This window comes from Nicotiana tomentosiformis, chromosome 1 (assembly GCF_000390325.3).
Source record: "Nicotiana tomentosiformis chromosome 1, ASM39032v3, whole genome shotgun sequence".
In the NCBI taxonomy this organism is placed as follows: Eukaryota; Viridiplantae; Streptophyta; class Magnoliopsida; order Solanales; family Solanaceae; genus Nicotiana; species Nicotiana tomentosiformis.
The window spans coordinates 96,997,338-97,021,930 of NC_090812.1; the positions used below are offsets into that span (position 1 = coordinate 96,997,338).

The following is a 24,593-nucleotide window of genomic DNA, read 5'->3' on the forward strand; positions in this document are numbered from 1 at the left end:
CAGAACCCTTAGGAAACTCCACATTCTTGAATTCTTCTTGTGCGAATTTGTTGATTCTAGTAACTAAACATATGCTATTTCATTCTCTCATAGATGGTGAGGACTCGTACTACCGGACAAGATGGACAACCACTAGTACCACCAGCCAGGGCCGCGAGAGGCCGAGGGCGCGGTAGAGGCCGTGGTAGGGGCAGAGGTACAACCCACACAACAACTAGCGCAGTACCTACAGATCCACCAGTTGCCCCAGATCATGACCATATTCCAGTTGTTGATGCACCAGCTCAGGCACCACTTGTGCCTTTTGTGATTCCAGGCCTTCAGGAGGCCTTAGCTCAGATTCTGATCGCGTGTACCAGTCTTGCTCAGGCGGTCTCTGTTCCGGCCGCAGCAACCACTTCTCAGGCAGGGGGAGGTGCTCAGACTCCTGCTGCCGCACACCAGAGCAGGTGGTAAAGCGATTCCAGACATCGGGGGCACCACCAACCCAACCGGTTGCAGCTGCTCAGGACTATGTGGTTCCTGCTATGCCTGAGGATGAGCAACGTAGATTGGACAGGTTTGGGAGACTCCAGCCTCCATCTTTCAGTGGTGCAGGGGGAGAGGATGCACAGGGTTTCTTGGACATGTGTCAGAAGATACTTCGTACATCAGATATTCTGGAGACCAGCGGGGTCTCGTTCACTACCTTTCAGTTCTCTGGGGCTGCATTCAGTTGGTGGGAGGCTTACGAGAGGCGTAGGCCGGTCGACACATCGACCCTTACCTAGCAGCAGTTCTCTGTTATCTTTTTGGAGAAGTTTGTGCCTCAGTCCCGCAGAGAGGAGTTGCGCAGGCAGTTTGAGCAGCTTCGTCAAGGTGATATGTCTGTGATGCAGTATGAGATGCGATTCTCGGAGTTGGTCCGTCATGCTATGTGGTTGGTTCCCACAGACAGGGAGAGGATCAAGAGGTTTATAAATGGCCTCATTTATCAGCTACGATTGCTTATGACCAGAGAGAGAGTGTCTGGTGTACTTTTGATAAGGCTGTCGACATTGCTCGTCAGATTGAGATGGTTCGCAGTCAGGAGAGGGTTGAGGGGGAGGCCAAGAGGCCTCGTGGACAGGAGGGATTTAGTGGTGCTCCTTCTGGGGTAAGTTACAGCACGGTAGAGGTCGTCCTTTTAGGCATGCTCAAACGGCTCGCCTAGTGTACCGAGGTGCATCATCCGGTCATGGGCCCTATGGTTATCAGCATGGCCAGACATCATTTGGTGCGCTACCAGCTCAGAGTTCGTCTCATGCACCATCAGCTCAGGGTTCATCTGTGTCAGGACCTTCTAGCGGTTATTGCAGTGCTCGGGGTTCCCTTCAGTCCCTAGTGACCGGTAGAGGTTGCTTTGAGTGTGGGGATTTGGGTCATATCAAGAGGTATTGTCCCCGCCTGACGGGAGGTTCATCTCAGTAGATGATTCAGCCTTCGACTTCAGCACCAGTTCCTCCATCACCCGCTCAGCCAACCCGGGGTGGAGGCCAGTCAGCTAGGGGTCACCCGAGAGGGAGAGGCATATCAGGGGGTGGCCAGGCCCGTTTTTATGCCCTCCCTGCCAAACCAGATGCCATTGCTTCAGATACTGTGATTACAGGTATTGTCTCAGTTTTCCACAGAGATGCCTCTGTATTATTTGACCCTGGGTCCACTTATTCATATATTTCCTCGTATTTCGCTCATTTTCTGGATATGCCCCGTGAGTCTTTAGTTTCATCTGTTCATGTATCTACTCTTGTGGGTGATACTATTATTGTTGACTGCGTATATCGGTCATGTGTGGTGACCATTAAGGGTTTGGAGACCAGAGTGGATCTTTTGCTGCTCAGTATGGTCAATTTGGATGTGATATTGGGTATGGATTGGTTGTCTCCATGTCATGCTATTGTAGATTGTCACGCTAAGACTGTGACATTGGCGATGCCGGGGTTACCGAGGGCTAAGTGGAGCAGTTCTATAGACTATGTTCCTAGTAGAGTGATTTCATACTTGAAGGCTCAGCGGATGGTTGAGAAGGGTTTCCTATCTTATTTGACTTTTGTGAGGGATGTTAGTACAGAGGACCCTGTTATTGATTTTGTTCTTGTGGTACGTGATTTTTCGGATGTGTTTCCTGCAGACCTACCGGGCATGCCGGCTGACAGGGATATTACTGTATTGATTTGGTGCCAGGCACTCAGCCCATTTCTATGCCATTGTATCGTATGGCATCGACGGAGTTGAAAGCACAACTTTAGGAACTCCTTGATAAGGGGTTTATTCGGCCTAGTGTGTCACCTTGGGGTGCACCTGTCCTATTTATGAAGAAGAAGGATGGTTCCATGAGGATGTGCATTGATTACAGGCAGTTAAACAAAGTCACAGTCGAGAACAAGTATCCCTTGCCTCGTATTGATGATCTATTTGACCAGCTTCAGGGAGCGAGGGTGTTCTCCAAGATTGATTTGAGGTCTGGGTATCACCAGCTGAAGATTCAGGATTCGGATATTCTTAAGATAGCTTTCAGGACCCGATATGGCCATTATGAGTTCTTAGTGATGTCTTTTGGGCTGACCAATGCCCCAACAACGTTCATGCATTTGATGAACAGTGCATTCCAACCCTATTTGGACTCATTCGTTATTGTATTCATTGATGACATCCCGGTATACTCTCGTAGCCAGGAGGAGCATGCTCAGCATCTGAGGATTGTATTACAGAGATTGAGGGAGGAGAAGCTTTATGCAAAGTTCTTCAAGTGTGAGTTTTGGCTCGGTTCAGTAGCATTCTTGGGGCACGTGGTGTCCAGTGAGGGTATTCAGGTGGATCCGAAGAAGATAGAAGCGGTGCAGAGTTGGCCTAGACCATCCCCAGCCACGGAGATTAGGAGCTTCCTTGGTTTGGCGGGATATTACCGTCGCTTTGTGGAGGGATTTTCATCTATTGCACCGCCCTTGAAAAAATTGACCCAAAAGGGTGCTCCATTCAGTTGGATAGATGAGTGTGAGGAGAGCTTCCAGAGGCTCAAGACTGCTTTGACCACAACTCCAGTTCTAGTTCTGCCGTCAGCTTCAGGTTCTTACACTGTGTATTGCGATACTTCGAGGATAGGTATTGGATGTGTTCTGATGCAGAAGGGTAGGGTGATTGCCTATGCCTCGTGCAAGTTAAAGACTCGTGAGAAGAACTATCATGTCCATGATCTTGAGATAGCAGCTATTGTGCATGCCTTAAAGATTTGGCGACACTATTTGTATGGGGTTCATTGTGAGATCTATACTGATCACCGGAGTTGCAGCATCTGTTCAAGCAGAAGGATCTTAATTTTCGCCAGCGGAGATGGTTGGATCTTCTCAAGGACTATGATATCTCTATTTTGTACCATACGGGGAAGGCCAATGTGATGGCCAATGCTTTGAGTCGCCGGGCGGAGAGTTTGGGGAGTTTAGCATATCTTTAAGCAGCAGAGAGACCTTTGGCATTGGATGTTCAGGCCTTAGCTGGCCAGCTTGTCAGATTGGATATTTTGAAGCCGAGTCGAGTATTGGCTTGTATGGTCTCCAGGTTTTCTCTTTATGACCGTATTAGGAAGTGTCAGTATGATGACCCCCACCTGCTCGTTCTTCAGGATAAAGTTCAGCGATGTGATTCTAGAGATGTGACTATTGGTGATGATGACGTGTTGAGGATGCAGGGCCGGATATGTGTACCCAATGTGGATGGGCTTCGGGAGTTGATTCTTGAGGAGGCCCACAACGCGCGGTATTCCATCCATTCGGGTGCCGCAAAAATGTACCAGGATTTGAGATAACACTATTGGTGGAGGCAGATGAAGAAGGATATACTTAGGTTTGTGGTTCGGTGCAGGTTAAGTTTGAGCATCAGAGGCTTAGTAGTTTGCTTTAGAGGTTAGATATCCCAGAGTGGAAGTGGTAGCGGATCACCATGGACTTTGTAGTTGGGCTCCCACGGACTTCGAGAAAGTTCGATGCTATTTGGGTTATTGTGGATCGGCTGACCAAGTCCGCGCACTTCATTCCAGTAGGTACTACTTACTCTTCAGAGCGGTTGGCTGAGATATACATCCGAGAGATTGTTCGCCTGCATGGTGTCCCAGTTTCTATCATTTCAGATATGGGCACTCAATTTACATCGCAGTTTTGGAGGGCAGTGCAGCGAGAGTTGGGTACTCAGGTTGAGTTGAGCACAATCTTTCACCCTCAGACGGACGGACAGTCCGAGAGCACTATTCAAATATTGGAGGACATGCTACGCGCTTGTGTCATCGATTTTGGGGGTTCATGGGATCAGTTTCTGCCGCTCGCAGAATTTGCATATAACAACAGTTATCAGTCGAGCATTCAGATGGCTCCGTACGAGGTTTTATATGTAAGGAGGTGTAGATCTCCAGTAGGATGGTCTGAGCCGGGTGAGGCTAGGATCTTGGGTACAGACTTGGTCTAGGATTCATTAGACAAGGTGAAATTGATTTAGGAGCGGCTTCGCACGACGCAGTCTAGGCAGAAGAGCTATGTGGACAGGAAGGTCTATGATGTGTCTTTCATGGTCGGAGAGAAGGTTTTGCTGAAGGTTTCAACCACGAATGGTGTTATGAGGTTTGGGAAGAGGGGCAAGTTGAGCCCCCGGTTCATTGGGCCTTTTGAGGTGTTCAAAGGTTAGGGAAGATGGCTTATAATCTTGCCTTGCCACCCAACTTGTTAAGTGTGCATCCAGTGTTTCACGTTTCTATGCTCCAGAAGTATATTGGCGATCCGTCCCATGTTTTGGACTACAACACGGTTCAGTTGGATAGTGATATGACTTATGATGTGGAGCTGGTGGCCATTTTAGAGTCACATGTTCGGAAGCTGAGGTCAAAGGATATAGATTCAGTGAAGGTGTCAGCCTGTGGAGGAGGCCACCTGGGAGACTGAGCGGGAGATGCGGAACAAATATCCACACCTATTTGAGTCTCCAGGTATGTTTCTAGACTCGTTCGAGGAGGAACGTTTGTTTAAGAGGGGGAGGATATAACGACCCGACCGGTCGTTTCGAGCGTTATAGCCCCATTCCCCCATTTTCTGCTTCTTTTTGTGTTCTTCAGCTATATTATGATATACCGGGGTAGTTGGTTCGGGTTCAGAGTCGTTTCGGAGTGAATTGAGACACATAGTCTCTTAGTTGAGAGCTTAAGTTTGAAGAGTTGACCGGATGTTGACTTATGTGTAAACGACCTCGGATTTGAATTTTGATGGTTTCGTTAGCTCCGTTAGGTGATTTTGGACTTGGGAGCGAGTACGGAATGTGATTTGGAGGTCCATGGTAGAATTAGGCTTGAATTGGCAAAAATTAGAATTTTGGTGATTTTGGCCGGCGGTGAAAATTTTGATATCGGGGTCGTATTGGATTTCTGGAAGTTGGAGTAGGTTCATGGTATCATTTCTAACCTGTGTGCAAAATTTGAGGTCATCAAGACGTGGTCTGGTAGGTTTCGGCATGGTTTGTGAAATTTGGAAGTTTAAAAGTTCTTAGACTTGAATCCGGGCATAATTTGGTGTTTTGATGTTGATTTGAGTGATCCGAAGGTTCGACTAAGTTTGTATGAGGTTATAGGATATGTTGGTATGTTTGTTGTGGTCCCGAGGGCCTCGGGGTGATTCTGGGGTGGTTAACGGAAGGTTTGGAGTGGAGAAGTGCAGCTGAAGCTGCTGCTACTGGTGCTTTCTGCACCTGCGGAGTGGGAACCGCAGGTGCGAGGCCGCAAGAGCGAAAGAAGAGTTACATGTGCGACTAAGGGAGACTCGGGCTCAGACCGCAGGTGCGATAGAAATCCCACATCTGCGGTGGTCGCAGAAGCAGTTTGGGAGGCGCAAATGGAACGCAGGTGCGGCTTGGGTCCCGCATCTACGATGACCGTAGATGCGGTCAGGAGATCGCAGGAGCGGATTCAGCCTTTTAATGAATTTTCACAGAAGCGGAGCCCTTTTCGCAAATGCGGTTCCGCAGGTGCGGTTTTAACTGGGCAGAAAACCCCAGCTCGAGGCTTTGTCTTCCATTTTTCAATTTTGGACTTGGGAAGCTCAGAAGAGAGGCGAGTTTTCGAAGGTTTTCAAGGAGGACGTTAGGGTAAGTGATTCTAACCCGTATTCGTATAATTTCCGTGAATCTATGGCTTTGTTCATCATTTAATTAGGGATTGGAATTGGAAATTTCGGTATTTAGGGCTTGGGAATTGGAGAGTGAACTTTGGGGTTTTGGAGGGGCAATTGAGGTCGGATTTTGGTAAATTTGGTATGACTAGACTCATGAGTGAATGGGCTTTCGGGTTTTATGACTTTTGTTAGATTTCGAGATGTGGGCCCGGGAGCTGGGTTTGAGTCAATTTCGGATTTTTACTCTAATTGATAGTTTTCTTGTGAAATTGACCTCCTTTAGCCTATATTAATCGTATTGTATTGCTTGTTGCTAGATTCGGGATGTTTGGAGGCCGATTTGAGAGGCAAAGGCGTCACAGAGTAGGATTTTGCTTGCTTTGAGGTAAGTAACATTTTCAAACTTGGTTCTGAGGGTTCGAGACCCTAAATTATATGCTATGTGATTGGTATTGAGGTGACGCACATGCCAAGTGACGGGCGTGCGGGCGTGCACCGTGAGAATTGTAACCTGGGTGATTCTATGGCACCGTTTAATGACTCTATCCTGTTGATATCCATGTTTTCATCATGTGATAAAGTAGTTGAGCTGTAGATCGTGCTAGATATCATGTTTAGGCTTTGTGCCAGTACTGGTTGGACCCTTAGTGTTCGTTTCTTGCTGTCATCTCACTAGTTTCATTTACTATTTCATACTCAGTCATGATCATGCATTTTTATATCTTATCTCTGTCTCAGTTATTTATTGATTCATCATATCATTGCTCCAGGTTGTCTTCATGACATTGTGAGCCCGTGGTGAGACTGGAGAGATTGATGACTGAGTGAGGCCGAGTGCCTGGTTATGAGTGACAATTATGTGGTCGGGCTGTACGCCGCAAAGTTTATATTGATGATTATAATAGCGCTTGGGCTGTAGGAGCCCCTCCGGAGTCTGTAACAAACCCCCAGTGAGCGCGGATGATATTATTGAGGGATGGATTTCACTGGACATGGATTTGTCCGAAGTACTTGATACCTGGAGATGGATTTCTCCACATGGTTGGATTGCCCTTTTTCCTCGGTACTGGTGACTTATAGTCAGTGTTGTATATGTTCTTGGATGGATTTCCCTGGGCCGGATGGCCATATACAGTACCGAGTGGATGAATACTTGAGAGTGGAGCACATGGTGCATTTCATACAGTCTGTGCATTGGCATGTAGAGATAGCTGAGTTGTATACCTTGCACTGTTCAGATCTGTATTTTCTTTACTGTTTGAGCTGTATATTTGACTTGAAAGCATGCCTACGTTTCTGCACATTTATTTATTTTATACCTATTGAGGTTGAGTCCGTCACTACCTTTCAGTCCAAAGTTTGGACTTGTTACTTACTGAGTTGGTGTGCTCACGTTACTCCCTGTACCTCGTGTGCATATCCAAGCGATACCAGTCGTAGCGGCGGCTGCCGATTGAGGATCCTAGAGTTTTGGAGACTATCAAGGTAGATGCACTGCATTCGCGGGCCTTGACTCTCATTCTTTATCTTTGTCGTACTTTCAGTTTATATCTCCAGACACTATAGTAGATTGTATTTCTGATCTAGACGCTCATGTACTCAGTGACACCCTGGTTTTCGGCTGGATTGTATCACTTTGGGATTTTCTTGTGTTTCAAATAGTTTTTTTTAAATGTTAAAAGCTTTCGTTAACGTTTTCAAACTTATTGTTGTTGGTGTTGGGTTGTTGAGTTGAGGCTGGCCTAGTTCCACGATAGGCTCCATCACGACGGTTGATTTTGGGTCATGACAGAATACCTCCTATTAATGGCTAAACTATTGCTTATGATAACAAGCCTCATATGTTGGTCTAAGATTTTATAAATTGCATACAACAACACTTGTATGCATCAGACCAACAAAATGTGATAAGTCCTCCCCTCACAATTGGTTTAGGATTAGAAACCAAATATTTTTACTATCTAATAACTTTTGATGTGTGGTATATGATTAATTTCTCTATCACAATGCACAAAGATAGGTTTTCCAAAGAAGATTGAAATATGTGTTAGTTTTTCTAACATTTGGGGATGGAATAAACAATTGGAAAATATGCTATATGAATCGAATTATCATTAATATGATCCTCACTTAGAAGATAATTCAAGTCAAATGCTAGAAGTATTTGCTGATCCAAAATTAAATATCACATTTCAGCTGCAAATGCTCCTATTAAAATTAAAGTCCCTGAAGGATAAAGTTTACAGCGCGCATGAAGCGTAGTAAACCGATCGGTTCCAAAGGTAATAATCCTTGAAAAATGATAGGAGCAAATGATCAAAATGATCATAATGAGGAGGAAATGAGCTCTAGAAGAGCCCACGACATAACATTTCATGAAACTCCAGAAGAAGTTTAGGTACCTGAAAATAAAGAAAGTGATGAGATCTCAACAAGTTATGTCGCTTAGGAACCGATACAAAATGATCATCGATGATATATTTAATCCAATATAGTGCACGATATTATAAAAGATTGTGAGGATCGAGCCTGTAGTCCAGACACCTGAAGATGTCATGCCATTTAAATGCAAGTCATAACCTATATAACTCATTTGATTAAATCAATATGAAGATCCCTGAAGGATTTAAAATGCTTGAAGCATATACTTCAAAGTCTCGAGAAATGTACTCGATCAAATTACAAAGATCTTTGTACGGTTTAAATCAATCTGGGCGCATGTGATATAATCGCCTAACTGAATTGATGAATGAAGGTTATGTAAATGATGGCATTTGTTCATGCGTTTTTACAAAGAAAATAACATCATAGTTTGTTATACTTGTTGTTTATGTTAATGGCATAAATCTCATAGGAATTCCAGAAGAGCTCCAAAGGGAAAAACTTTGTTTTAGTATGCAAATTGAATATTTAGCAGACGTGATCTTTATCCATCAATCTGTCTATACAGAAAAGGTCTTAAAACGCTTTTACATGGACAAAGCACACCCATTAAGTATACCAAATGGGTGCTCGATCACATGAAATGAATAAGGATCCGTTCCGACCTCTAGAAGAGGATGAGGAACTACTTGGTCCTGAAATACTCTATCTCAGTGAAATTTGGTGCATTTATGTATCTTGCTAATGCTAACAAAGGTGGTGCAGATCGTATTGGTTATGCAGATGAAGGTTATTTATCTGATCCCCATAAAGATCGATCTCAAATCGGGTATGTGTTTATATGTGGAGGTATTGTCATATCATGACGCTTCACAAAGCAATCTATTGCTGCTATTTCTTCAAATCATGCTGAGATAATAGTTATTCATGAAGCAAGTAGGGAATGCGTATGATTGAGATCTGTGATTCATTTTATTGGAGAAAAATGTGGGTTAGAATGTGATAAAAGATCCACACATGAAAGTATACAAGATTGGAATACGGAAACTCAATAATTGTTCTCGAGAAGAATTGTAATATCGTTGTGCAGCAAATCCATTCAAGTGACAATCTAGTAGACTTATTCACTAAATCTTTACCAACTTCAACTTTTGAGAAGATAGTATACAAAATTGGAATATGGAGACTCAATATTTGAAACAAAGTTTTCATCAGGGGGAGTAAAATACGCGATGTACTCCTTTTCCTTACTAAGGTTTTTTCCACAGGATTTTCCTTATAAGGTTTTTAATGAGTCAGCTAGCAATGCGTATTACTAGATATGTGTACTCTTTTTCCTTCGCTAGAATTTTTTTTCACGGGATTTTTTCTAGTAAGGTTTTAAATAGGGCACATTATCTTTTAATGAACATCCAATAGGGGGTGTTATAAATATATTTTATTATGGATATCTATTTAGTACTCCCTTGTAAATAAGCTTCCTGAAAAAGCTTATCCATATGGGATTCCGCCGTAAATATGTTTATCTATTTAGTACTCTATTGGAAATAAGCCTCTTGAAGAAGCTTATCCTTTCGGTACTCCGTTATGGATAAATATTACCACCGATAGAAGATTATCTATATCTGGTACAATAGCAGCTTACAATTGCAGCTTACACAGTAGATTGCAGTAGCAGCTTACACAACAACTTGTAGTAGCAGCTTACACAACAACTTCCTTTCTTCTATAAATAGAGGAGATTTCAGTTCATTATGTACATCAGTTTGAAGTTGAATAAAAATATCAATCTCCCTCTATACTTGTTTTCGATTTATTTACTTTACCGTCTTTATTTTATAACACCATTGTGATGTTTTGTCACATTATTTGCTGCGTCACATCAAGAAAGCACTGGCCACTAATAAAATTATTTCTTTTCGTTTGAATAGTTGTTGTAGTTTTTCTTTCACACTAGGAACTGATCCAAAGTTTTGTTTAACTTTCATGTATTTGGTGCTTTCTTCTTACTTTTTTTTTTCCTCTTGGCCTTATTCTCCCTAGGTCTGTAATAATACTATCTAAGTTTTTCTTTTTTCTTCTCTTTTGCGCCAACAATTAGAACACTCCTTTTTGAATTATGATGCTACGTTAATCATAAGTGAATACTCAATCAAAACAAGGCCGTGACATAGAACTGATCAGTATCACTGCGATAGTAACTGCAAATTACAGATCTAAGAAGAAGAAGAAAGAAAAAAATACACAGACACCCTTTGGAATGCATTTTTCAGTTTTTCTCATTTTCTTAAGTTTTCCTTTCTGGGTGTATTTTAGTCAATTTTATTCTTTCCCTTAGATTTCTCTTTTGGGTTTGTTTGATGTATACGATCAAAATCGGGTTTGATCGAGATGAGAGAGTTGCATCGGGGTAGCCTCGTAATAAATTAGACCCGAGCTCGAAGATGAGACATCAAGGCTAGAGATCGAAGTGTACGTCGAGACCGAGGCCAGCAACAATCGAGATCAAGTATGACTGCGAGATATCAGTAACCGGTCGAAGATCATGGCGTGAATCTCAGGACGGATATTCGTGATTGGTCGAGGATAGTGGCGTGAATCTCGGAACAGACCAAATCAGAAGCGGTTAACTAGCTGTTTACACGATTTCCTTCTGTAATTAGAGACATACCATAGCAACGTTTCCTCTACTATATAAAGAGGAGTTCCAATCATTTGTAGGGCATGATTCACTATTAAGAATATATACATACGTTGCTTTCTTTGTCTTGCTTACTGTTCATCATTATTTGTTCCATCATCTACTGTTCTTATTAACTGATCTCGAGATTATTGCGAATCGAGGTAGTGACATTGTTTGCAGGCTGATTTGATTTATTTTATTGTTCAATTTATCTATTTAATTCATTGTTTATCAATTGGTACTGATTTAAATTATATATCCTTAGAACCATTACTCAATTTAGAGGACAAACATTTGAGTTTAAATTGTATACGCCCACTAAGTACAAACTATTCACACAATCAGCATAGTTACAAGACAAGTAAATCTATAATACTAATAGAAATTAAATAATGACATAACTTGATCTTTTTTGTATTATCCGTTGGACCCGTGGGAAAAGGGGGGGGGGGGGGGGCAATTAGATGGAGGGATAAAAATGAAAGCAGGCTAATGAATTATAGTAAAACGAAACTATAGAAAGTTAGGGGCCTTTCCACATCAATTGTCTTTATATCCACACTATATATATTAGTATAAGCCAAGAAGACCATGGCTCTTAAGTTATTGTAACAGCAGAAATAGAGGAGAGAGTTCCCTGGTTTTTGTCTTCCTCTACTCATACCACATTCCTAGATTTATGTTCTTCCAAAGAAACAAATCTCCTTCAACCCGTTTTGCACCAACAACTAAACAAAAAGTAGGAAACAACAAAGCAGAGTTTCCGAAAGCTAGCAAAAAACAGACATAATATTTCACCCTTTATAGTCTAGTTTCTAAATGTCAAATATTTCAGGTGAAGAAGGCAGTTTCTCTTCAGGGAACACTGGAGAAGAAGTTCAGAAACATAATCAAGCAGCCCATTTGAAGACTTCCAATAATATTTCCTCTATTACTTCTACTAGTAATGGGTCCAGTTCACAATCCCAGCAACAGCAGAATAAGCACCAGCCTCTTGCTAAGAAAAAGAGAAACCTTCCTGGGACTCCTGGTAAAATATAGTTCTAAATCCAATTATTTTAACATGAAGTTTTCGATTGTTGAAATTAAGTAGAGAGCTTTAGTTAATTTAAGTTAAGAACATTTTATCGAAGCTGCATACTAAATTGTACCATTAATTGGTTTTCTTTGATCTGATGTGAACGTATAAGTAGAAACGTAGTAACATGTATTACTACAACGAACAATTTAGCAAATTCTTCTGTGACATGATGGTGGAATCTTTGACTCTAAGCTTGTTTTAAATAGAGAAATCCTCATCTTTCAAAAAGGGCCAATAATTGCTTAATTGAAACTGTGATGAAATGCACTTTTTTCATTTTTTCTTTTTTGGTGACCCACACACCACTTAGAAAGTTAGATATATGTCTATGAATAGTACACTTCTAATCATTCAAGAAATTTGCTCCTCCTAGAATCCAGTTACTTCTTGATAAATATCTGAATGAATTGTTTGTTTTCCAAGAATTCCAAAATCCACGTGAATATCTAAACTGGTTAGTTGTACAAAAATTTTAGAAGCCAGTACTTCTTGGCCGTGAATATTTAAACTGGTTGTTCAAGAATTCTATTCACCACGTATCTGATTGTCGATTCTCTTCTTGAACTTCTTGTAGATCCAAATGCAGAAGTTATCGCCCTATCACCAACAACTCTCATGGCGACGAACAGATTCGTGTGTGAGATTTGCAATAAGGGATTTCAGAGGGACCAAAACTTGCAGTTGCATAGGAGGGGACACAATCTCCCTTGGAAGCTCAGGCAAAGAACTACAACTGAAGTGAGAAAGCGAGTTTACATATGTCCTGAGCCAACTTGCGTGCACCACAATCCGGCTCGTGCTTTGGGTGATCTTACTGGAATTAAAAAACATTATAGCCGTAAACATGGAGAAAAGAAATGGAAATGTGATAAATGTTCCAAAAAATATGCCGTGCAGTCTGATTGGAAGGCTCACCAAAAGACTTGTGGAACAAGAGAATACAAATGTGACTGTGGTACCATTTTCTCCAGGTTAGTTTGTCTTCTCATTTAGAAGAATTAATTAACGGAGATACTTAAGAACCAAATATTGGACATCATTTCATGTTGATATCCAAGATTCTTAGCTGCTAAAATGAGCAGTACCTAGCTATTATCGTTTTGGTCGAGAGAAAATTTTTTTACATTTATTCCTGTCTATACAAAATACGCTTAGTGATCTTAAGATATTTTATAATTCTTCTGTTCTATTTTATATGAAACTCTTTAATTTCCTTTAGTCTATTTTAAAAGAAAGGCATTTTTATGTATTTGAAAATTTAAATTTAAAGTTATCATTTTACCTTTAATAATATGCTTTTAAATTTTATTGCGCAATAAGTTTTAAACGTACTTTTGTTATGTCAATTTAAGGGAGTTTGGTTTAGTGATAATATGGGAAGTTCATTGAAATGCAGGAGGGACAGTTTTATCACACATAGAGCTTTCTGTGATGCATTGGCCGAAGAAAACAACAAAGTGAACCAAAGTCTAATGAACAACATGGGTCCCAATTTGCAAAGTGGCCAAATGCATGTCCTCATGTCATCAAATGCCTCCTTGGGGTTATCGGACTTCAATAACTTTGATCCCAAAACCCCACTAAAATCACTCCCTCAGGAACTTCTTCCCATCCCATTCAAGTCCATGAACAATAATATGGCTGCAGGTGGCATGTTCTCGACTACTTCAGGTAGTTAAAATGACGTGATCATCTTATTTAAAAGCGTAAGTTATTAGAAAATAATGTATTTTTATCTATGAAATCTTTACACAAATAGCCGGCTGAATTCACTATTCACATAGATATACATTGATTATACACATATTATACATACAATAGTTATTTTTCTTTTAAATGGTTGGGCGGACTGCTATTTTGGGTTAATTCTTCACTGTTGTTTTGCTTTTTCTAACTTGTATACATAAATTATGTATTGATTATACACAAATAACTGACTGATTATTTGTTTAACAACGTCTTCAACACAGGTAACCTTTTTGGTAGCCCAAGAAGTGTAGCGTCATCATCTTCAGGACTTCAACTTAGCTCCAACATCCCATCAAATTTCAATTATCTCCAAGACAGTAGTAAAAATGGGACGGTCCAGGGCCAAGCTCCAATGTCAGCAACTGCACTTTTGCAAAAAGCGGCCCAAATGGGGGCTACTGCTAGTAGTAGTATTAATTCTCCTATGATGCAAAAGAGCTTTGTAACAAGTGCAATGGCTGGTCCTTATGTTAGCCCCTCACCTTATGAGAATTTCCAAACACAACCAGATAATAATCGGCCAAGTTTAGCAGCAGTAATGAATGACATGGGAATGTACAGTGGGATACTAATGAGCAATGATCAAAACATTAATGGTGGATTTATCAAGAACGTTGCAGAACATGATCAAGAGAATAACAATACAAATGATAGCTCTAGTGTGATTCGAGTCAGGAACCAAAGTACAGTGTTTGGACACAATGGAAATAATGACATGTTGACAGTTGATTTCTTAGGAGTTGGAGGATCTTCAAGGCCACCAAGTTTGCACGAGCAACAAAGATTGGAAGCAGCTATAAATCAACAAAGGATGCAGGCTAGTGCTATAAATCCGTTCCATCAACAGAATATTTCACATGGAAATAATTCTGCTATGGAAAAGCCCATATGGGATGTTTGAGAACAATCAAGAATCAAATGTTACATCTAGGATGGCACGTACTCAACAAGGAAAGAACTTGTTGGCGTCTCGTGTTATACCAAATCAATGATCGCAGGATATGAATTTTATATCATCTAATAATGGTTAAATGATCAGCGAATTTCTTCACTTTAATATTTAACTTTTAAGATTAAGTTGTTTGATTTGATATCAACACCCGGTGGGAATAAGGGCCAGTTTGGATTGACTTAAAAAAAGTGACTTTTAAGTTAAGTGCTTAAAAGTACTTTATAAGTGCTGAAACTTATTTTATAAATAAGCAGTTATATGTTTGGATAAAAGTGCTGAAACTTAAAATAAGCTGATGAAGTGTTTGGTAAACAAGTGCTGGTAAACACTTTTTCTTGTTAAAATGACTGAAATATCCTTAAAGTTGTTAACATTATAAAGAAGATGATGACTATAATATTATATTTTCCGTTCATAGCTTCAAATTCAGGGGTAACATGTAAATTTATTTAATAATTTGATTTTAGAATATAGTTACACCAATTAAAAAAAAATGAAGGATTCAACGACCAAAAAAATTAAATGTTATGGAACCAAAAAAAGAAGCCAAAAGAACAATATTTAGAAAATATTGGAATGTATCAAACATTATTTAAAAAACTATTATTTGCTTCACGTTAAGAACTTCAAGAAATTGACAAATATTGGAGAATGGAGAAAAAAAAAATAGTATGTTGTAGGGTTTTTACTTAGGGGTAATTTCGGAATTAAGAAAAATTATAAGGGATAAGAATATAATATCCTTGGTCAAAGCAATATAGCTTTTAAGCCAATTTAGAAAAAGTTGGGTTTTCCAACTTATTGGTTTTGACTTTTTTTAAGCCCATTTTTTGGTTGCCAAACACTTCCACAAGTTAAAAATTGCTTAAAAGCTGGTTAAGCCCATCCAAACAGGCTCTAAGTATTTTTCTCAACAACCCGGTAAGCCATTACAATATCCAAAGGTTTAATTTCTCGGTTTATTTTAATTGTTAAGAAATGACTTTTAGTATTAAAGGACGTGCATGCATTGAAGAAAACAAGCTAGATATATATATTTCCTCCTTGAAAGGAGGGGGGGGGGGGGGTGGAGGAGGTTAAAGAACCTTTCCCTTGTATTCTTTCCTTGGTCACTTCCCGCACAAAGCTGAAGCTGGTTAAGAATATTCGACGGGATAAAATAGTTTTAGCTAGCGGGTGGCTAGGGGCAGAGGCGGATTTATAGGGTAGTTTATGGGCACGTGAACAGGGTAGTTTATGGGGCACGTGAATAATTTGTTTCTTCGCAAAATTAGGTATTTTATATATATATTTTTTAGAACTAGTTTTTATGTACGTGTGTTGCACGTAAATTTTTAGTCAATTTATTATATAAAAATACAACAAATGTACTTAAAATTATTTTCGGACATATTTAAAAAGATATCCTTCATGTCTAGAGGCCAAAATTAAATTCTAAATTAAAGGTATATAAAATATATTTAACTTGACAACGAATATGTATAGCAGAGGTTTATTTGGTGTTACAGTATTTTACGTATTCTTCCTGATAATAGCCATAATTGGTATTATCTTTTACCGAGTCAAATCTAAGAAATATTTTTCTTTCACCAGGAAACTTCACAATCAGCATTTAATTTAGTTAATCGATCTTATTCATTTCTATCGGCTAAAATAGCTCTTTTAGTCATGTATTTTGCACGCTTGCATTTTCATTTAATAATGAAAATGTATCTCTTATTAAGCAATCTTCAAAATTACTATACCTTCTTGGCCTTAAAAACCAATTGATTTCGAGAAGGACTACATCATTTTTAATTGTCTGCTCATCTTCGTTTGAAGCAAGATAATCAACTCAGTGAATATTGAATTTGTTCTTGCTGGCATATTTTTTTTTAGACATTCATTTGATGCTATAAGTATGATTTTATCAAAATGGCATGTACAATTTATATTCTTATTGGTTGTGGAACTGCTGGTAGTACTTGACATAATCTTCCTAAAAAAATTGTATTTTTTTGATGAAAGGTTCATCGACATTCATTATATCTCAAAAACTTATGACAAATATTTCGACTGTTTGACATTTCGCCATACGTGCTTCACTCCAGATTGTCAATTTTATCTTTTTTGTTCATTTAATATCATTACTCTACATTTACATATTTATGGTGGTTGTCTAAGTTATTTAAAGAGGAGTGTAAAATCTTGAGCGAGTCATACATACTTGGTAAAACCGTAATTCTACACCATTTATTGATATTGCTAACGTTATCATACCTCTTGACTTTGCAAGTAAAGCACGATATATAATGTAACGACCCGACTAACTGTTTTGAGCTCTGGAGCGCCATTCAGCGGTTTGAGACTCTGAGCAGCTTCACTTTAGGTATTATGACTTGTGCGTATGGTCGAAATTGAATTTTGGGAAGTTTGGAGTTAGTTTGGAAAGAGAATTCTAATTTCAGAAGTTTTAAGTTGGAAGAATTGACTAAGGTTTGATTTTTGCGTAAACAACCTCGGAATCGGGATTGGAAGGTCCCAACAGGTTTGTATGATAATTTTGGACTTGGGCGTATGCCCGGATCGGGTTTTGGATGACCCGGGAGCGTTTCAGCGCCTATTATAAAAGTTGGCATTTTTGGAAATTTTTTCTAAATTTGGGTTGAAGTGCATTTCAATGTTATTAATGTCCGTTTGGGATTTTGAGTCTGGGAATAGCTCTGTAAGGCAATTTTGGTATTGGAAGCGCGTCCGAATATGGATTTGGAGGTCCGTAGGTCATTTTAGGGTCATTTGGTGAAAGTTAGAAATTTGAAGGTTTTTGAGAAGTGTGACCGAGAGTGGACATTTTGATATCGGAGTCGGATTTCGATTTTGGAAGCTTGAGTAGGTCCTTAATGTCAATTATGACTTGTGTGCAAAATTTGAGGTCAATCGGATGTGATTTGATAGGTTTCGGCATCGAAGGTAGAAGTTTGAATTTCTAAAGTTTATTAAGCTTGAATTGGGGTGTGATTCATGATTTCGATATTGTTTGATATGATTTGAGACCTCGAGCAGGTCCGTGTTATATTATTGGACTGGTTGGTGGGATTGGACGGGGTCCCGGAGGCCTCGGGTGAGTTTCGGATGCTTAACAGATCGATTTTTGGACTAAGAAAAATGCTAAGGCAGCTGGTATCTGGTGTAACCGCACCTGCGAGGTTTTAGCTGCAGGTGCGGAGCCGCAGAAGCGGCGAGGAGAGTCGCAGAAGCACTTTTGGATGAGCTGGGCAGTGCCCGCGGGTGCAAGAATTCTTCCGCATCTGCGATGGCGCAGATGCGGCCTCTTGGAGCACAGAAGCAGAGTGGAGCGCAGGAGCGAGGTGCATTTGCGCACCTGAGATGTCGTAGGAGCGGGACATTGTCCGCAGGTATGAAGGGGCGACATCCAGTGTTTTCTGCAGAAGTGGTCTTGGTGCCGCAGAAGCGACGCCGCAGAAGCGACCTTTGGCTTCGCAGGTGCGAAAGTTGCCTCGGCAGAATGTATAAGTTAGACAAATCGGGCTTTGGCTCATTTCACCTCTTTTCTCTCGTTGGAGCCGGTCTTGGGTACGATTTTGAAGTGACATTTTGTCATTCTTCATGAGGTAAGTGATTTCTACTAAATTGTGAGTTACATACAAGGTTTATACATGGATTTATGCATGAAAATTTGTAGAAATTTGGGATTTTGAAGAAAAACCTATAAATTAATATTTTTGAATTTTGACCACGAAATTGGACATGAAATTTGGAATAAATTATATATTTGAGTTCATGGTGTCATGGATAAAGTTTATCTTCTAACATTTTCGAAATCCGGGCACGTGGGCCCGAGGGTTGCTTTATCGATTTTTCGAGCAGAGTTAGAAATTGTTATAAATTGATTAATTATGGGTATTAGAGTATATTTTGATTGGGTTGCGTCTTATTTGATTAGTTTTGGATCGTCGGTCACCGGTTTGAGGTGTTAGGGCAGCGTTGGAGCCGATTTTGGAACGTCGGAGTGAGGTAAGTCTCCTTTCTAACCTTGTAAGAGGGAATTAACCTCATAGGTAAAATAATTCAATAGGTGCTTCTATTTGTGGGGGCCACGTACGCACGAGGTGACGAGAGTCCGTGCGTAGCTACTAATATGCTTATGTCCAGTTAGTCTATGACCCAGATCATGTTATAATTGCGATGCTTGCATCCTACTTGTTAATTTAAATTGCTTAAATCATATCGAAACTTGGTAAAGGAACTTTAAAAGGTTAAACTCCATTCTTCTTGACCGTAAATGAGAATTTGTATTTCTTGAATAGTTGCCTTAATAAATCTTGAATTTGGTTGTTTTAAATTGTATTTTCTCTTTTGTGGAGCGGGCCGAACGCCTCAGCAGATTAAATAGATGCATCTATGGTTCGCGCCGTTCGATCCTCGGCAGTGCATAATTTAAATATTTATGTTGGAGTGGGTCGTACGACCTCGGCATGATTTGCGCATGATATATCTTTGGAATTGATAATAATTGATATAGCTTTCATTGGCCAGAGGTCCAAAACAAATGTTAAATGACGAAAATAAATATGGAAATTTCTTATTAACAAAAGAATCGTTTACTTATTTCATAATATTGAGCTTACAGCCGTTCTACGTAATCCACGCTTAGTTATATCATTGATATTTTATTTATATCTCATAGTAAGTGTCGAAGTCGACCCCTCGTCACTGCTTTTTTGAGGTTAGGCGGGATACTTACTAGGTACGCATTTATTTACGTACTCATACTACACTTGTTGCATATTTTTGTGCAGATACATATATGTCTAGTGGCCTTGTGGGCGCAGAGGCGTGGTTATTGCAGGGACTTAGGTGAGCTGCATTCTATACTACGATCCGCAACCAACAGAGTCTCCTTCAGAGTATTTATATTTCTCCTGTCCAAATTTGTATTTCGGATAGATGTTGTATTTTAATTTACATTCCTAGTTGAGGCTCATGCACTTGTGACACGGGGTTTTGGGGTGGTTATGGGTTGTCCGGTATTGAAATTGTTAAAAATATTATTATTTATTTTGTAAATTTCATATTTTACTATTTAATTGAAGGAAATATGATTTCAGAAATATTAAAATGAGAACCTAATTAAGTATTTATTTTTGGCTTGCCTAACAGCGGTGTCAGGCGCCATCATGACCTTCAATAGATTTTGGTGGTGACAACATGGTATTAGGACACTAGGTTCACTTAGGTCTCACGAGTCATGAGCGAGTCTAGTAGAGTCTTTCGGATCGGTACAAAGACGTCTGTACTTATCTTCGAGAGGCTACATGACTGTTAAGAGAACTTCCCTTCTTGATTCCTCATCGTACGATTCGATTCCTTTGAGGCTTATGCCTTCATTCCCTTCATATTCAATCTTATACGATGTGAATCGCTTGTTATCAATTGGGAATCGAGGAATTTTAATGGTACTACAGATGTGGTGAACGGTGTTTCTCCCTGCGTATTTGATTGGGCTATTGTCGTCGCCTTGCGGAAGGCCGTTCTGTCGTTACAGCTCAGTATAAGTATTACCTAATGTTTTGAGATTTGGCATTGATTGTTATGATGATTCGTGCATTGCTATCGCACCGTGTTTGTGTAATGGTAGATGCTTGTCTATGCGTCGAACCAGTATTTTATTTCCGGCGAAGGAAAGGCAATCAGACTATGAATATTTAGGTTTGTGTTGATGGAGTAACGAGACTTGGTATTTCGAGCATGGTGAAATTTTCATCTGTGATGTGGTGTCGTCGCCCTGGATTGAATGTGTTAAGTTAGCCGATATTATGGTCTTCATCAATTGGCCTTCGAGGTAGGGTAATGTGAAATAGTGCCGGGGAAGCGGTTGTCAGAGGTCGCAGTGTGAGTTAGTTCAGGACTTAATCGGTGGTCCGGGTGTTGAGGGCTCAAGGAAGATGATCTTTGGAAAGGTTTAAAGTTGGTAGCGATCGATTGGTTCAAGTGCTACAGAGATAGATTTTGATTTAAGGCAACAACTGGGCAGCGAAGGATAAGGAAAGACATGTGGGAGGTGTCTTGTCGCGGTTAAGTTTCTAGAAGACCAAGTGTGAGAAGCAAAAATCGAGTAGTTGCTTAAAGGATAGGGTTTGACTAAAGTGGGAGAGTGGCAAAGTAGCATATGGGTTCTGTGGTAGGATAGCTACACGCGTTGCAGAAAGTTTAGAGTGATTTGGAACTCATGGTGGACAGTGACTAAGTCTACGAACTTAATTTGGAATATTGGCCGCTATACGGAGAATGGTTGGATACGACGGAAAGGAGTTGCATGATATGAAGAAGGATACAACATGACTTTGGATTGGAATGTATTGTCGCACCTTTAGTTGATGTCCATGAGGAGTGAACAGACTTGTATCGCTGGTGAACGAGCACGAGCTCATGATGGTTTATTGGTTTCGTGGTAATTGTACTCGGTGCAACGATGTTGGAAGATGTCGGCATGGAATTTTCACAGGTGGGTTATTTCTGGTGAGCAGGTTAACTGTTGCGTGGTGTTGATGAAGCTTCTACGAAGAATTTTACTGGCTATCCGGTAAGAGGTCGAATATGTAAATGTGGCTAGTGATTCAAAGCATTCATAAAATGGTTAACAGGAAGATTTCGAAGAATTTGGTGGGTCGATTGCTCAAGATCATATCAATAAGGAAGAAGGAATCTTGGTAGGTTCCAGGGTCATGCAATGGTAGCTTCAAGCTAAGTGGGAGAGCCCCACAGCCTACGATTGGATTGCATGGTTGTCTACTTGTGAGGTTTCTAGTTATCGGCATATTGGTGGATTGTTACGACTAAGGAAAGAGAACATCAGTGGTAATTTGAGCAAAGGATTTGAGGAATGTGTGCTGTAATTGGCGTTATCAATTCATGTTCAAGTTTTGGGAAGACTTAGAGTTTATGCTTCACGGGGATGTGATGTACAAGGAAAAGGAATTTAGTCGATTGCTTCTTTGAGAGGGTGTACCTGTGCTAGCAGGGCCTTGGAGTTGATTATATTTCGGACCGAGTCAGAGTGGGTGACTCTCAACAACGGTCCTAGTGGATTCAAAAGTTAAAGTGCGGTACCTAAGAATTTCGAGTCCGTAGTATGGCTGAGTATCGGACTTTTGCAGCAGATTATGAAAAGGGCCTTGGAGTGTTTTATGTTGTCTTCGGTCTGCGATGTAGCATTGGAGGAATAGGAGAAAATAACTTCAGATTCGTAAAGGAAATATCAGAATGGGTATACCAGTTGAGATGGTTTGTGGGTTTTGAGACAAACGTGGTCTCGTGACATAAGGTCACTCAGGATAAGTGCAGATTTGGGTACATGATGCTTTGAATGGAGCTATTATTATTTCTAGGGCAAGTCCCGAGTAAATTAGAAGAAGTGGCTCAGTTGTTAATGGTTGAATCAGCACGGTTATAGCAGTGACCAGTTTCTCCAGCGTGTAGTTATACATGTGGTTTGTGATTGTACACTTAGGCTTGAGCGCCACCACAACTTGGTTGATTTGGGAGGTATTCGATTCATATGGCCCTTTGTGTGAAAATGGATCCCGGAAGGGACATGGTGGATTAGACCACTACTTGGGGTTGTATTTTCTGCGGTTATGAGAATTCAGTCACGTGTTGCAATGGTTCTCCTAAAATGAGTCAAGGGAGAGGTTCCTATATGATGAAATGTGTATTCTATTAGTGGTTCAGGAGTTATGATGAAATTCTTGTACTCTTGCATATTGGCATGATTAGGTGCAGTGAGTAGCATGGGAATTGGAAGTTGAGGATCAAGGTTGCAGTTCGGTGTTGACAAAAATGTCACGAGCTCGAATGATCAGGGAAGAATTCAGATGTTTAGAGTGAGCTGGTATTGTCTTTAGCGTCACCTGAGATCGATGTCCTGTGTAAGAGGCTTGGTGTACTGATTTGCGGCTTTTTGATTTGCTTTACAGCATTAGTATGGCCGGTGGTATGGATGTGCAGACTTGTTACCTGGTGCGGAAGGTCGTGGGAGCGTATCCCAAGGGAAGATTGTATAAGTGTGACATGTAGTCACTTGATTGATTAAAGATTGGAACCAAGTATGGAGATTTGGTACTATCACTAATGTGAGAGTTTAGGTCTGAAAGGCGCTCTATTCAGTTGGTTGTGAATTGTGGAAGTTTGTTCCGGATTTGACGGTTGTTCTTATGTGTCATGGGAAAAAATATTGTTGTGGATCCTTCAAAGGTTATCAGCTCAGTGCGGCATGATCAGAATCGACTTGAGGTCTGTGTATGGATCTAAATGTGAATGTGGGATCTATATCAGGCCGGATGTGTTCATTTTAGCATAACGCTATTTTCGGAGGGGTCTTCGGGCCTTGGATGTTATTTCTGTTGTCAGCCTTTCCGTGTAATCTCTATTGTACCATGTGGGTTGTGAGGCGGTTTGATTATTCGCACTCGTATTGAGATCTCGCATAGTTTGTGGTGTTATATGAGTAGGATGGCTCTCGAGATGCAGGTCATTTATTGCACCTTAGTTGTGCTTGAGTTTTATAGTGTATGACGCTACCCGTCTCCCCAGGATTTGTATTATGCACTTGGCGTGCTTATGGTTGATATTCGGGCATTTCGTGAGTATAAACGTTTCTTTCGATTATCATGTGTGGATCGGGTGGCACGCCGCCACGGGTATGTGTTTAGATCGGGTGGCACGCCGCCACAGATATGTTATTTGGATCGGGTGGCATGCCGCCACTGATATGTTGTTTGGATCGGGTGGCACGCCGCCACGGTATCATGTGTGGATCGGGTTGCACGCCGCAACAGTATGATGATGAGCATAGTTCCCTATATCTATTCCTATGTGTTTTGTCCCGCATTTTCTGGGAAAGATTCATGACACCTTTTCGATTGTTTAATTAGTTACGTGGGTTGAGTAGTTCTTTCTAGAGTTCGTTTTCCTTATGTACCACAGTCGAATTTATGGATTGTTGGCACATGGTGGCATCATACGAGACCTTTGGTATTGTTTATGGTGGCTTATTGTCGGAACGACTTGTACTGGGTGAGATGAGATTTTTGGACCTGAGATCAGTGCGATCGGATTTATATGAGGCATATTTAAGAGTAAATATCGTTATTTGGTTCATAATAAGGTAATGGTTCTTGTCGGGAGGAGAGACTCAATGATTCGTTGACTCGGAAGTTGGTTATGAATTTCTACACATCCTTTCTGTTGTGGCAGTATTGCGAGAGTTGAAATGGGACTTATATGCTTCGTGAGGTGCGTGTGGGCATCAGATTCGTGGAATTTCGACTATCGTTGTCAGAGGATGTTATTATGGTCATGTGGGTTACACGGTGTATGGTATGAATTCAGTAAAGGTATTCAATCATGTATTGGTGCATCGTGTAGTGATGGATACAGTGTTCGTATGTTGGAAATAGACGTGGTAGAGAATTTCAGATATTGAAATTTGGCTCTAAGGCTTATTTGACTAGATAAAAGGGAGGATTTTTAGGTTTGCTTGAGCAACTGCGCTCAACTGGGTTGTGGTAGCATGAGTAGGTGCAT

At 40.5% G+C, this 24,593-nt stretch overlaps 2 protein-coding genes across 2 annotated transcripts; both read left to right on the plus strand.

The window, feature by feature from the left end:
* The first annotated feature begins 527 nt into the window (after positions 1-527).
* On the plus strand, positions 528-3,469 carry LOC138907291 (uncharacterized). The gene is made up of 7 exons (XM_070197887.1): positions 528-746; positions 813-877; positions 934-1,135; positions 1,237-1,435; positions 1,922-2,118; positions 2,985-3,230; positions 3,308-3,469. The coding sequence occupies exons 1-7, from the start codon at positions 528-530 to the stop codon at positions 3,467-3,469; spliced, it is 1,290 nt and encodes a 429-aa protein (XP_070053988.1).
* An 8,347-nt stretch (positions 3,470-11,816) lies between these two features.
* Positions 11,817-15,107, plus strand: LOC104112480 (zinc finger protein GAI-ASSOCIATED FACTOR 1-like). The gene is made up of 4 exons (XM_009622415.4): positions 11,817-12,256; positions 12,882-13,278; positions 13,704-13,978; positions 14,278-15,107. The coding sequence occupies exons 1-4, from the start codon at positions 12,046-12,048 to the stop codon at positions 14,955-14,957; spliced, it is 1,563 nt and encodes a 520-aa protein (XP_009620710.1). The 5' UTR covers positions 11,817-12,045; the 3' UTR covers positions 14,958-15,107.
* The last annotated feature ends 9,486 nt before the right edge of the window (positions 15,108-24,593 follow it).